Source organism: Puma concolor, chromosome F2 (assembly GCF_028749965.1).
Source record: "Puma concolor isolate L17-30 chromosome F2, mPumCon1.1.hap2, whole genome shotgun sequence".
NCBI classification, from domain to species: Eukaryota; Metazoa; Chordata; class Mammalia; order Carnivora; family Felidae; genus Puma; species Puma concolor.
The window spans coordinates 35,093,641-35,107,364 of record NC_141684.1 but is presented as its reverse complement, the minus strand read 5'-3'; the positions used below and the strand labels follow the sequence as shown (position 1 = coordinate 35,107,364).

The 13,724-nt window shown below is 35.1% G+C and overlaps 1 protein-coding gene across 4 annotated transcripts in view; it reads right to left on the bottom strand.

Moving 5' to 3' along the window:
• Positions 1-1,532: 1,532 nt before the first annotated feature.
• The window catches only part of AZIN1 (antizyme inhibitor 1), a 30,783-nt gene continuing 18,591 nt past the window's right edge, over positions 1,533-13,724 (bottom strand). For 3 of the 4 annotated variants that reach the window (XM_086695652.1, XM_086695651.1, XM_086695650.1), the window contains 9 exons: positions 12,004-12,177; positions 11,320-11,492; positions 9,489-9,623; positions 8,011-8,092; positions 7,541-7,615; positions 6,729-6,891; positions 4,636-4,751; positions 4,104-4,318; positions 1,533-3,863 (listed from right to left, as the gene is read on the bottom strand). In XM_086695652.1, the coding sequence (XP_086551778.1) occupies positions 3,752-3,863; positions 4,104-4,318; positions 4,636-4,751; positions 6,729-6,891; positions 7,541-7,615; positions 8,011-8,092; positions 9,489-9,623; positions 11,320-11,492; positions 12,004-12,177 (1,245 nt within the window). In that variant the 3' untranslated portion in view covers positions 1,533-3,751. The remainder of the gene's footprint in view (positions 3,864-4,103; positions 4,319-4,635; positions 4,752-6,728; positions 6,892-7,540; positions 7,616-8,010; positions 8,093-9,488; positions 9,624-11,319; positions 11,493-12,003; positions 12,178-13,724) is intronic. The other variant, XM_086695653.1, reaches the window with a different exon arrangement.

Here is a 13,724-nt window from a genome sequence, read left to right as displayed (position 1 = left end):
AAAAATCGAGGTGGTGTCAAAGTTGTAGATATAGGCACACACCAGACAGTCTGGCACCATTATTTAGGAAAAGCTTTTAAGTTATCTGGCCCTAAACTGAATCTGAATAATATCCTACTAGTTTACTACAAGATTTTCTTTTTCACTCTTACAAAATCTTTCGGGGGGGGGGGGGGGGGGGGACCGCCAGTGCACAATCAGGTCATCGGTCAACTGCAGATTCTTTTTAACTTCCCATAGTTAATACAGTAGTAATCTTCTCACTAGGCCATCAACTGCACAGGTTTTAACAGGCATAAGCAGTGTTATGGTACAATCAGGATTAGAAAGACCATTTACCAATGAATATGCATTTGAAATTAAAGTCAAGATAGGTCAAGGGATTCAGAAGTTAAGAGATGGTTCTTACCTGCTCCAAGACAACACACAAAATGAGTGTGTTGGGTAGATTAAACCTTCTACTCATTGCCATTAAAAAAAAGAGTTTGCCATTTTCAACAGATAAAACATAAATCCTTCCACTGTGCAACACTGGACAGAGTGCCTGTAGCAATTCTGTCTTCCCCTATCTACACTGCATTCTGGGTGAGGATAAAAAACTGTGATTAAGATACATGTAACACCCACAATCTGTAGTAAGCAAAGGAAAAACAAAGTCCTTCAGTAAAGAGTAGGCACTGCTACTTTTCAAGTTAATTTGCCCAAATTGATGATCATACGTTACCAGAATTTCTTCAAACTTAAAATGCTTTCCTATTTCTATACTTTTGAAACCCCATCCTGAATTAGCAACAGACCTAGGGGAAAAAATCTAATCCAAACCATCCTTAACAAATTTGATCGCAATCCCAGCAGAGTAAAAAGGCTTCAGAAATTCGTACTTTTGCTATCAAAAGACCAGAATAAGGTTTTTTTTTGTTTTTTGTTTTTTTTATTCCTAGGCTAGGTTTATTCTCATTATGAAAGCCTCAATCTGCAAATAGACCATTCTTTTGTGCCTTCAGCATGGACAAGACAGGAATTATAAAGTATTTGTAGGATTTATTCACAACTTGAATGTGCAAGATTACGGATTTTTCTCTTCTACTGTTTTAGTCAATTAAGCAAGCATTCTTGCTATATAACTGGTCAAGTTGCCGATATCAACAGTGAGAAAACACAAAGTCCCGAAAAAGGGACAAAAAGATTCAACAGTGGCTTTTTAAGCACAGTATTTTCAGTGAATGTTATCAGTGCCCACATTTATTTGGAATATCTATTTTAATTCATATAAATCAATTTCATTTAGTTTTCAGCTTAAAATTATTAAAAGGCTGGCGAATTAATGGATCAATCTAGAAAATGTGGCCCTGGAAACATACTCGTGCTCACGTATGTATTGAACTTTACCAAAATCTTCCATGTGTAATGCCCGGCATGTTACCGGATTTGCTACTTTACAATTAAGATTCTGAAAGAATAACTGGAAGTTCATAATATTCAGAGTTGAAATGCAGAATTAACTCTTTCACAATAGAAGCCAAAGTAAAACATAAGGAGGAATAAAAACATTTTATCTGTGTATTCAGAATCACACACAAATTACCTTTACAGTTCAATTTACTATATAGAAATCATTTGGGTTTTATATTTTCAGTTAAATTCTGAACTGAGATTACAATATTGTTTAAAAAAAAGATTGTTACATTAATTCAGTACTTTTTAGCATACCAAATTGAAATACATTAGTTCAAACCTCAGATTTTATGGCAAACAGTCTTCAAATACAATACAGACATTTCTTAAGGTTACCATTTCATTCACATGTGATATTTGCTACTCTGAGCTGTATACATAGAACAGCTCTCCTATGAATATGGCAAAGTTGACAAGCCATGAAAACTCAAGCCAAGAACTCAAAGTTGTACCATCTTCTAAAAGGTCTGTCATTTCTGGACCACAAAGCACGACATGTAAAGAAGGTTGGGAAGAATTCCTCCTCTTTATTACGGTTAAAAAAAGTTGCATGTAGCTTGGAACTTTGCATAAAACCCCATATTATGCCTTGGTAAAGTCCAAGGGTAATTAGATGACAATGGACTGGGGTCTTAAATTTAATTAATAGAACCCATGAAATTCAAATGGGCATCAATCAAATCAAAAAATATTAAGCACCTACTGGTTTAGATTGAAATTTATTAGAGATTCATGATCAATTTCTTTCCACCTTGAAATCAAGGTGTAAAAACCAGCTATTAAGTGCATTCCAAACTTCTCCTATGTAGCACAGGTAGAATTTTCTGTCCATTGGCACCAAAGTGAAGTCACATTTCCTCTTGGGAGACAGAAATTCCACATCTGAACATAGAGTAAGTTAGGAAAAAATGACCCCTGTTGTTTATATTTTATTACTATTGTGATTCTGAGATCTAGGATTACTAATATACTAGCAGTGAACAACGTAAACGCCTGGCAACAACTGTCAGGTTAGTAACGCTAACTCCCTTCCCCCAGTCACAAGATTTTAGTATGAAAAGAATTAAAATTACTAAGCTGAATGGGAAATAACAAGGAATGGAGAGTAACTAAAACAAAGCAAACTCCTAAAGTTTGAAATCATTGCAATTGAGAAACTGAGAACAGGTGTGCTTCACCCCACCCCCTTACAACTCTGAATTTAAATAATGTTCCGTGCAAAAGAGCATCAGGTTTCTGGATATAGATGTAGCCCTTCTTTAAGTTTTAGTGCGCTGCAGACTCTTCTGCAATTTTATTTCCCTCCCCCCAAGTTTATTCAAAGTATTTAATAGAATCTTCCATTTCAGCCGAAAGATTTGTAATTCAAAGATTTACTAAGGTATTCTATGCATTCTATCTATACAGAAACACCTATTAATTATTACAATCGGTTTATGCAGAATTAACATTTTTGGTGTTAAAATTGTTAAAACATCATGCTTACTTACTGCACATTGACTCTCCATAATGAATCTGAACTTCACAATGATTTACCAAACATTTTACTTAAATTACTAATTAAATAACTGAAAAAATGTACTGAGCCAAACTAAACTTAAATGGGCTATAAAGGAAAAACAAAAAATAAAAAAAACCTTCAAAACAGTCCATATACACATCTATTTCAAAACTACCTTTGCTAGCTAGCCCCTTTCCCAAAGTTTTAGCCTGAAAAAACAGTAAAATCTACACAAAATTTTATTGCAATCATACAAGGGTTACATTAGGTCAAATACAACAAATACTATGATGCAATTTTACATTTATTAAACTACAGTTCAAAGCACAAATTTACACATTCTAAATACACTAAACGTATCTAATGAAGTCACACTGGTCTTCCACTGACATTTGATATATCTGGGTGAAAGACATTAACTTTACAAGACTTTTTAACATGAATCCTTAGTATAAAAACTGTGTACTTGTATGTAAACGATTTAATGGGGAACCCAATTAATGGGCTTCCATCTCCACTAAGTCATCCATTTTGTTGCATATTTTATTTTAAATGCTTAAGGGGTAGGACAAACTGGTTAAGTTTAAATCTGGATACATTATCTAAATCTCCCAATTACCCCCCAATGAATTATAGATGAAAGCTGATTTTGTCTGGTCCCAAACAGCTATTACTAATAGATTTTGTTTCCAAGAGAATTAACAGAATAAGATTGTTTGAATTTGTTTCACACTGGAATGTAGACCAGACAAGCTTAACCTGCAACTTCAGATCTAAAGAAGCATTGATGCCTGTTTAAGCTTCAGAGGAAAAGCCATCTTCTTGGCTCAGCTGAATGCAAGAAGGCACAAAGAAGAAGTTCTTCATCATTGTGTCTGAAGTAATTCCAGCATCCTGCATCTCATACCTAACATTAAAAAAAAAAAAAAAAAAGGGTAATTCTAAATTTAAGCACAAAGACCACACTACCACATAACAAATGGACAAGACTATAAATATAACTAGTCTTCCAATAATCCTTAACAGAGGGAGGGGCACTTTGCTATTTATTGCTTGTCAGGCATTTGTTACAGAATTAAAATTATTAGCAAACATCTTATGTCATCTCAAATATCCAATCAGCTTTAAAATGAAAACAATATTTTACCAATCATTGAATGACATCATGTAGTAAATCGCTGGCCTCTGAAAATCATTAAAAGCAGATGGTTCATGGAGAGAATCTGCTCCCATGTTATCAAAGATAAGCCAATCTCCCACATTCAGCTCAGGAAGAAGACAGTTTTCCACAATTTGATCAAGCTCATCACAGGATGGACCCCAAAGGCTGCTTGTAAACAGAGGCTCATCTTCCTTGTATTTCTGTAGGAAAAGGTTTTATTTCTTCATTAATTTTTACTCGTGTTCATGCAGGTAATGAATCCGAGGGAGGATGAGAGCATTTTTCACTGAGTCAGACCCAATGCACCTATGAAAGGCAGGCCTGGAGCCAGGGGCACTGGTGCTCCTTCTTAACTCCATCTAAGGAGGGCAACTCCTCAAAAAAGGGCAACATTTCCCATCCTAAAGTATATCTCCAAAACTTGGGATGCATCTTTAAAAAAAAAAAAAGGGGGGAGGGGGGGGCTCAGTTTATAAACTGCCAAATAAGCAGCTCTGGTATTTGTAATAAAACTTGCCTTGTGAACCTCTGGAATGGTATTTAAGTCCTCAGACAGTTTACTTGCAAAAGAACCATAAACACCATCATTCATATAATACATGAAGGCTGGTTCATCACTTCCGGTTTTTTCTACTGAAATAAAGCAGAAAAAACAAAGATGAATTTATATTGAAATTTCTAATAGAGTTACTATGCAAGGCATAGCAAACAGACTGAATATTTATAGAGCAGACTTACAGCTTTCACATTTCCCAAATATTTAATTTAAAAAAATATACTGACATACTTTAAAACTGTTAGCCTAAAAAACTGAAAAGACATTTCATACAGGAAGATAACCAATACACATGAAAAAAGTTCCCTACAGAAGTTACCAGGTAAATGCAAATTAAAACTACAATGAGCCATCACCACCACACACCTATTGAATGGAAAAAACTAAAAAGTGACAATGCTGAAAACATCCATGAAAGCGGGGAAACAATCAGAACTTGCACATATATACCACCAGGAGGATAAAATACCACTGAAATCTTCGGAAACATCTACTCTGTGACCTGGCAATTCTATTCTTAGTCATTTCCCCCAATGAAATGAAAAATGTCCATAAGACTTACACAAGATTAAGTTTTACTCATAATAGCCCACAACTGGAAACAACCAGTTGTCATTCATTGTTATTCACTGCCAAGGAGAATGAATAAATTGCATATTCACAGTGGAATATTAGTACTGAACGTGAAAAAAAATTGTTCAGACACTATACTGAGCGGTCCTAAAATATATGCTAGAGGATTCCATTTATATGAAGTTTGAGGATAGCCCAAACTAATATATGGTGGAAAAACCATCAGAATGGTCGCTATCTGGCAAAGGAACAAAACTGGAGGGAAATTCTAGGATATGAAATTTATGTTTTTATAGGGATGTCAATATATGCCTTCATTATTTGTCAGATCGTGTATTTAACACTGTACTCACTGAATAAAAAGGACATGTCAGAAGTAGTGAACACAATCAATACTCTTCTTGGTTTTTAAAATACCACTCTCCATTAAAATGAATTGGAGCTCTTTGGAGAAATGGCCAACTCCAGGTCTGAGGCAGGGTAAGAAGAGCTTGGAACATCTTGATGTACCAGAAAGTAAAGAAGCACTCAGGAAATGATGGGGGCACATCAAAAGGACCCAAATTTTGGGCAGTAAATAATGAAAAGTAGTAGATTACATAACCTATTGAATAAGTACCTAGGAGTCTAAACTAATATAAATAGGTAGGAAGGTAGAAAGAGAAAGCTATTCTTAAACTGAATAATGAAGTAAAAATACGAAGAGAAAAAGGTTATTTACAATGATCTTTCCAATTCATTATCAAGAAAACTCACTTGATACCATCTTAACCAAGTGATCAAAATGTAAAGTTCCTTGTATCCTTGCAGCTCTTCAAGTTTGAAAATTTTAAGACTATTTATAGAAAAAAAAACTTATTCCCGTTAACTTAAGGAAAAAAACTATAGGAGTAAGTCTTCTTAATGTTCAACAGTCCTTTCTACATTTTTTAAAGTAGTATTTGTCAGGAAGACAGACTGACTACTGCCTTTTTGTTGGTTTGACAAGAGAGATTAAGACTGTTGGCCCTTGTTATGAAAGAAAGCATAAAGTACATTGTCCCCCATGAGTAAAAGTTCCATGACAAGAGACATTACAATAAAACACCGGTTCTTAACAAGATAGGAGAATCAATCAGCTGGGGAAGCTTACCTAAAATATGCTTATCAAAAAACCAGAACCAAGAGTTAGATTCAGGAGGTCCTTCACAACATATAAACATCCATGTCCTACAGTATTTTACACTTGACAAGTATCTAATCATTTCAATTCATTTGTAGATGAATTGATCTAACAGAAACCAAACTATAAGGGGGCACCTGGGTGGCTCAGTTGGTTAAACGTCCAACTTGGGCTCAGGTCATGATCTCACTGTTCGTGATTTCGAGCCCTGCATCCAGCTGTCAACATAGAACCCGCTTTGGATCTTCTGACCCCCACCTCCGCCCCTCCCCTGCTCACACTCTCTCAAAAATGGGGAGGGGAAAAAAAAAAAACTTACCTCCAGAGGAAAATTTATCATTTTCAACAACTTTCTTTGCAATGATATTAACTGCAAGTGTAAATGCAGAAGACACATAGTAGCTTCCGGGTTCTGAAATTATCTTAATGCCAGATCCTTCAGGAAAGTAGACATCCAACAAAGGGCTGATAACATGATTAACCTATAAATTTTAAACCCCACATTATGATTTCAATATTGAATTAGATAATTCATCACACAGTCATGTTCTATAATCTAACCCTAGCAAATCAGTTTCTAAATATTATAGCATGAGGGATGGAGGGGAGAGCAAGAAGGTGAACAGTAACATACATCTAAATAAAACAGCTTAAACTATCCAAATGATAAATTCATTTGTGCAATCAAGTACCCCTAAGGGCAGAAACGCAACTGTATACAAATTTTTTGTAAATAAGTTATGTTAGAGTTCACAGAATTTTATTAAGCTTTTCAAAGTCAGCTAGGTCTTCTCATTGTCTCTTTATCTTAGAATCAAATTAAAAATTTTTAAAAAATATTTGTTAGAGCATGCGAGCGAGAGCAGGGGAGGGGCAGAGAGAGGGAGACCCAGAATCCGAAGCAGCTCTAGGCTCTGAAACTGACATGGGGCTCCAACTCACAGACCATGAGATCATGACCGGAGCCAAAGTCGGATGCTTAACCAACTGAGCCAGCCAGGTACCCCAGAATCACTTTTAAACAGATGGTACAGGGTTTATTTCCTGCCATTGTTAAACTCTAGTCTATATCTACCATTTTAGTAAAGAATGAGATTATTCCAGCACATCCATCCACTGAACAAAGTTTACCTCTTCCAACTGAAATTCAGATCCTGTGAAGCCTCCACCAATGTCTAACATGTTCATTGTGAAGCCAAATTCTCCCTAGAGATAGGAAAAAATACTTCAAATGCTTATCCAAATTGTTATGGCTACAAGGACATTTCAAACACCCCTTCCCAAGGAGGTAAATAAGATCTGTTATAATCTTTAGTATAGCAAGTGCTTTGGTCTCTATTAACCAAAGAAGGTTTACTCAATGGTATATGTATACAGTACAGTCTTCCTGAGGTCTGTCCTGGCTTGTAGTCATATGCAAATAAATTACTATTTCATCCCTTTACCTAGTTAAAAAATGTGACTGTATGGAACTGATTATAAAAAATGATGCAAATGTTTTAAGTATATGAGGGTACTTCAGAGGTAGTAAAAACACTGGATATTAGTCTTAAATAACACCCTGGCTTAAAACATCGAAATAACGTAAGGAAACAACTTACAGCCATGTCAAACACACATCGAGCATCAGACAGAGCATGTACATATACTTGAGATTCTTTGCAAGTACTTGAAACATGAAATCTGGAAGAAAGAGAGTAGTAAATTTAAAGCAACAGCACATCTTAGAGGTCCTTCCTGTCATTCTCTTTCAGTTCTCATTTACCAGACATAACATTACCAAATATTTAAAGAACTGGAAGCACACACCTCTAATTATCCAAGTTACAATAGCAGTGTTTTTTTGTTTGGTTGATTTTTTTTGTTTGTTTTTTAAGAAAAGGCAATGTATGGGTAACACTGTAATTTTACAAAGAATTTAACAATGAGCTGTCAGGCTTCATAACTATCAGAAAGGGACAGGCTTTTATGTATATGAAGCATCAAGCACCACTAATAAAACTGGGTCACAAAATCTTTAAATTGAATGTACAATTTTATCTGACAAAATATAAAAACGTGTCTATTGTAAAATACAAAGGTACTGGGTGGCTCAGTCGGTTGAGCGACCGACTTCAGGTCATGATCTTGTGGTTTGTGGGCTTGAGCCCCGCGTCGGGCTCTGTGCTGACAGCTCAGAGCCTGGAGCCTGCTTCGGATTCTGTGTCTCCTTCTCGCTTTCTGCCCCTCCCCCACTCATGCTGTCTCTGTCTCAGAAATAAACATAAAAAAAAATTTAAATACAAATGTACATTAATTCAGCTGAGTAGTACTAACACTTGTTAATGCTACTTATTAAGAGAAACTTAGAGACTCGTAACAGAATACTTAAGACTATGGCAGTGGTTACACGAATCTGTTAAAATTCATAAAAAGTCAAATCCAAAAAGTCAATTTTACTGAATGTTACCTTAAAAAACAGAAATACGCAGAATTTAACTTAACAGTGGTGACTTTTTATCCATCTTTATGAACAACTTAAAAACCAAGACTTTGCATTGCAGTGAGACTAACAATGGACTGGCAACTCAAAAAACGTGGAGCTCTGTGCTCCAAATTTGACCCAGACCATAGTTCTGACATCATGATCAAATCATTAAATCTCTTTGGGCCTCAGTTTCTACACACATAAAAATCAAGAAAAGTGGAACAATGTCTGATTTATTGGAGTGGCCAAGAGATTAAGATGAAAAGGAAAAAAATTTAAAGATGGGGAAAAAAATAAAAGCACACAACTCGAATGAATGCCATCCTGGTATTCATTAGAATTCTAGTACATCCTCTCCCTTCAATTTAAAGAAGGGGGGGTTTTAAATTACTAATTGAATTTTTATTTACTATTTTATCTCTTAGGGAAGGGGAAGGTATAGGCACAAAATTACATGAAGGATAAAGCATATTTAGTTGTTTTTCCTAGACTAAGGAAAAAAATACATTAAACTGAAAGTTGAATCTATCAGAGTTCGTGCAAAAAGTCTTAAAATAAATCAGAAAGACAAAGATTTATCACCATAAAATGAAATTTAAAGCAAATACTCACTTAACCCCAATAATTTGGACATCAAGTTCCTTAGCACATTCCAAGAGATGCCTACAGTTCTTCAGGGTAGTGCCAAACTTCATGTTACCCTCTTCGCCTCCAATATTATCTTCTGTTGCAATATGTAGTAAGACCCTAAGAGAAGGGGAAGATGATTGGGGCAGAGTTGGTTTACATCATCATCAGCACATGTGAAGCCTGAAGATTGTAGAAGTATGTTGATTATGTTGCCAGTGCTCCCAAATCCAGCGACGGTTGAAATCAGTGAACCTAATGAAAAACAATCCTGTACAGAGAAAAAACTAGCCATTAGGGCCTAAAGCATGAAGCTCACAAGGACGGGAATTTGGAAAATGCAGGAAGTTAAGACTCTGTTGTAGCAGCAAGAGTCAGTTGGGCTCTGTAATGAAAGACGACATTACTTTCAAATGAAGTCCATCAGTCCATAAAACCACCTAGAAAGACTAAATTGAACAGCAATGCCATCATTGTCTTTCGGATGAAAATATCAGGGCTTTAAATGTTTCAAATTTCCTAAATTGTTCTAGCTACCTAAATTTCCACCACTTATTCTGAGAACTCCTATTAATCTCACACATCTTACCAGAAAATTGGCAAACTTGGGAGTTATTTAAGCATCTAAAACAGTAGCCTTTTAAATACTGATTCAACTCTATTTGGTATTTCCTTCCAAATCATGACAACCAAGACAAAATGATCAAGACTGTCTCAGGAGACACATAGTAATTACAAACTACTAAAACCCAAAATATACAAATGCTGTTTGTAAAACTGTTTTCCCAAAGAAGTCCTGATGAGTGACTGATGATCAGAGGGGCCAAGTCTGATAAAAGCAAAATTATTCTTCCTATAGGTATAAATAATCAGCTCTATCAAGAATATAACATCCACTTTACAATTAACAAGGTAAACATCCCTAATCACTGCTGTCTTTAAAAGATCACAGAACAGAAAGATTTTTTGAGAGAGACAAGTGGTTCACTAGAATTTTCCCCAAAAGGCCTTTATTCAAAGTTTTTTAGAGTAATCAATCCTGTCAGGACACCTAAGAGTACCATTGAAGTCAATAAGAAAATTATAAATATACAACAAAAATATGGATATGATACACATTTTCAGGAACACAATGCATTAAAAACAAGCAATTTTGTATTAATACACTATACTTTTAGTATATCCTAAGGTCTTCTTGACGTACCAGTTCATGACAAGATTAAATCTGCTTTTTGCTTTTAAAAAGTACACATTTTAATTTAAAAAATCTTGAGATGCATGCAGGAACAAGTACAAAAAAAAAAAAAAGTAAACTTCCTATGCAAAGAGAAGAGTGGGCCTTAGAAAAGAAACCCCTTGAATCTACAGAGTAGGCTCCTAAGACACTTCCACTAAGGACAACCATTTAAGAACTACAGCTAAAGGCAGATTAAACCCTGAGCTAACCAGGAAAAAAAGCTGACCAACACATATCCTGTTCCCAGCATGACAACTAGTAGGGTTGATATGATTATGAAAATAGGCTGTGGCCCTCATTTTATTATCCCAAGAACCCCATTTTCTTCCTCGAGTTCAAGATTATAAATTCATATTCCAAACTGCCCTCATCTCCTCCCAACTCTACAAGAAGGATCAGAAATAGGTAGCCAATAAGATGCTATCAGCATTTTCGATATAGGAACTTATTAAATAAGTTAAAAAAATAATTACAATACAAATCACTACTCTACTAAGCATTGCCTTTTCCCAGGCCAAAGACAAACCCAAACCCTAAAGAGTAAGATAAATATTCCCATGTACTTAGTTTTACACTTACTTGGCATTTGGGTGATTACGTGCAATTTTCTTCAATTCAACTTCATTGTCACATGTCATGATGTTCACTCCAATTTTTGCTGCATACTTTATTTGAGACACTTGTTTGCAAGGACTTATGTAAATGATGTTTTCTGGAGATACACCCAATTCTTGCACTAAAGCCATTTCAGTCTATAAAAATATATTTTAAATAGTGTCATCTAAAAAGCAAAATTTCTATTACCCCTTTTCATTCAATTACCACTTTATAACTTTTATTTTTTGGCTAAATTTAAATCACATTAAGTTAAATTGGGATTGCATAAAGTCACAGTTCTTATTCTGATAACACTACTCTGTGTTAAAAATCCTTTTAAAAGCTGTAATTACCACCAGAGAAATCTGGTTTAGAATTATTTTGCTGTTATCAGAAGTAATGGTCTAGCACTAGCCTAAGAATGAAGAACAAATAAAAAGTTGTTGACAAAAGATAAAGCTTTTCAAAACCTCATCTCACTGAAACTTTCCTTTCATTGGTACACTTGAAAAGTTTGTAAATTTCCATCAGGCTGCGAATTTACACAAGAGTTTAAAAACATCCAAAAGAGAAACTTCCTTGCAATTTTTCTAACTGCTGTAACCAAAAGTTAAAGTGAGTTCTAAAATGTTGCAGTTCAGTGACAAAATAATGAAAAATACTCACTTTACTGGAACAAGCAAATCCAGTTCCAAGAGCTGCCAAAATCTCAAGTACAGCTGGAGTGGAGTTGCACTTTACTGTGTAGAATGGCTTTATCTGAGCCACTACATTCTGCCACTGACTGTGTTTCTTCACAATCTTTCCAAGATCTCCCACAAAAAATGCATTTTTCCCTGTCTATTATGATCACACACAAAAAAGAGAAATAATAAAGGAACCATTGAAAACAGAGTACCAAAAGTAGTAAAGAACTCCCTTTTCCTCCATAAAGGAGCGAAAATACACATTTACACACACTACTATACTTAAGGCTTAAGAGTAATTAAAGCTAAACAGAGCAAATACAGGAGAATCCAAATACCTTTTTCTTTTTAAAACTTGACTTTTTGCTGTGCTATGCTGCCATATAACATATTCTCTTCTTTGCTTTTTCTAAAAAACTGTATCAATTGTAGTGACTTTCTACTTTACAACTGCCTCAGTTTGGGGGAATAAAGGAGAAGAAAACCACCTGTTTCCTTCCATGCTTTTTTCCTACACTGTTTAAAACTACTCTGGTAGTTCAGGACCTGATTTCCTAATACAGTGAGTAGAATCAGGAATGCTAACCAAAATAAGCTATGTATTTCCATTATAAATTGCACGTAAAGACAGGATGGTAAAACAAGAAAGCAAGGACACTAGGAACCGATCTTTAAGGTGACAAAGCTGGTAGTCTGTATACAGAGATGGCAAAATTATATTAAAAAAAATACAGAAGTACACTAAATACCAGCTGAACTGGAATAAGGATATTCTTCCTTCAAAACTAAGAAAACAGACTTTAATTAGGGATCTGGGGAAATCTGTAATAATTTTAACATGGCTACTCTAGGGTAAGAGAAATGACTGTAACATGTCAGGCAGAGAGAGCATAAATTATTCAATGTTACATGGCAGACCAAATAATCTTATTTAGAATACACAACTATTGTTTGAAAAGCCAAGACAATATTACTGTTTTCTATTCCTTAATACACATTTGAAAATGTACATTATTGGAAAATACTGATCAGGATATAGACATGATTGGAAATTAAGGTTTTTGCATAGCAGATATGGGACAGTTGTACTCAAATTACTCCATTCTTTCAAGATATACCATCCCTAACGTTCTAGAGACAGAAAATTTACTTTTACTTTAATATGGAAAAAACAAATAAGGCAATTATTATGGCGACCAGCAAACTGGGATTAAAAAACAACAACAACAAGATTTTCAGCTGTAACCACCCTTGAACCATACAATTAGATGACACTGCTAGGAAAGAAGAAGGCTGTAGACTAACCCTCACTAAATGTGGGATAATTCAACATTGTGGGACAAGAATGAATGAAAGGAATATTTCGAAGATCATTATCTGACCCACAAAGAATGTTGCAAAAGTTAGAGGACTAAGAGAAAGGTCAGCATACTTCCACAAGGAGGTTCCTAGTGACCTAAGAGAAGGAACTGCAGAATGGCATGGCTATACAATTGACTGAACAGTATGTATGACAAGTGTCACTTTTTTCCCCAAAATTTTGATGCCAGGGGAAAGAGATTTGTTGAGGTGTGGGGAGACTGGAGCACACGTGTAAAGGTCAACAAAAGTACTTTGGTATCCTATTACTGAACACCAATAACGTGAAAATCTTTCAATAAATTTGGGGAAATGGGAAATTAGCTCCAACAAATTTTATTA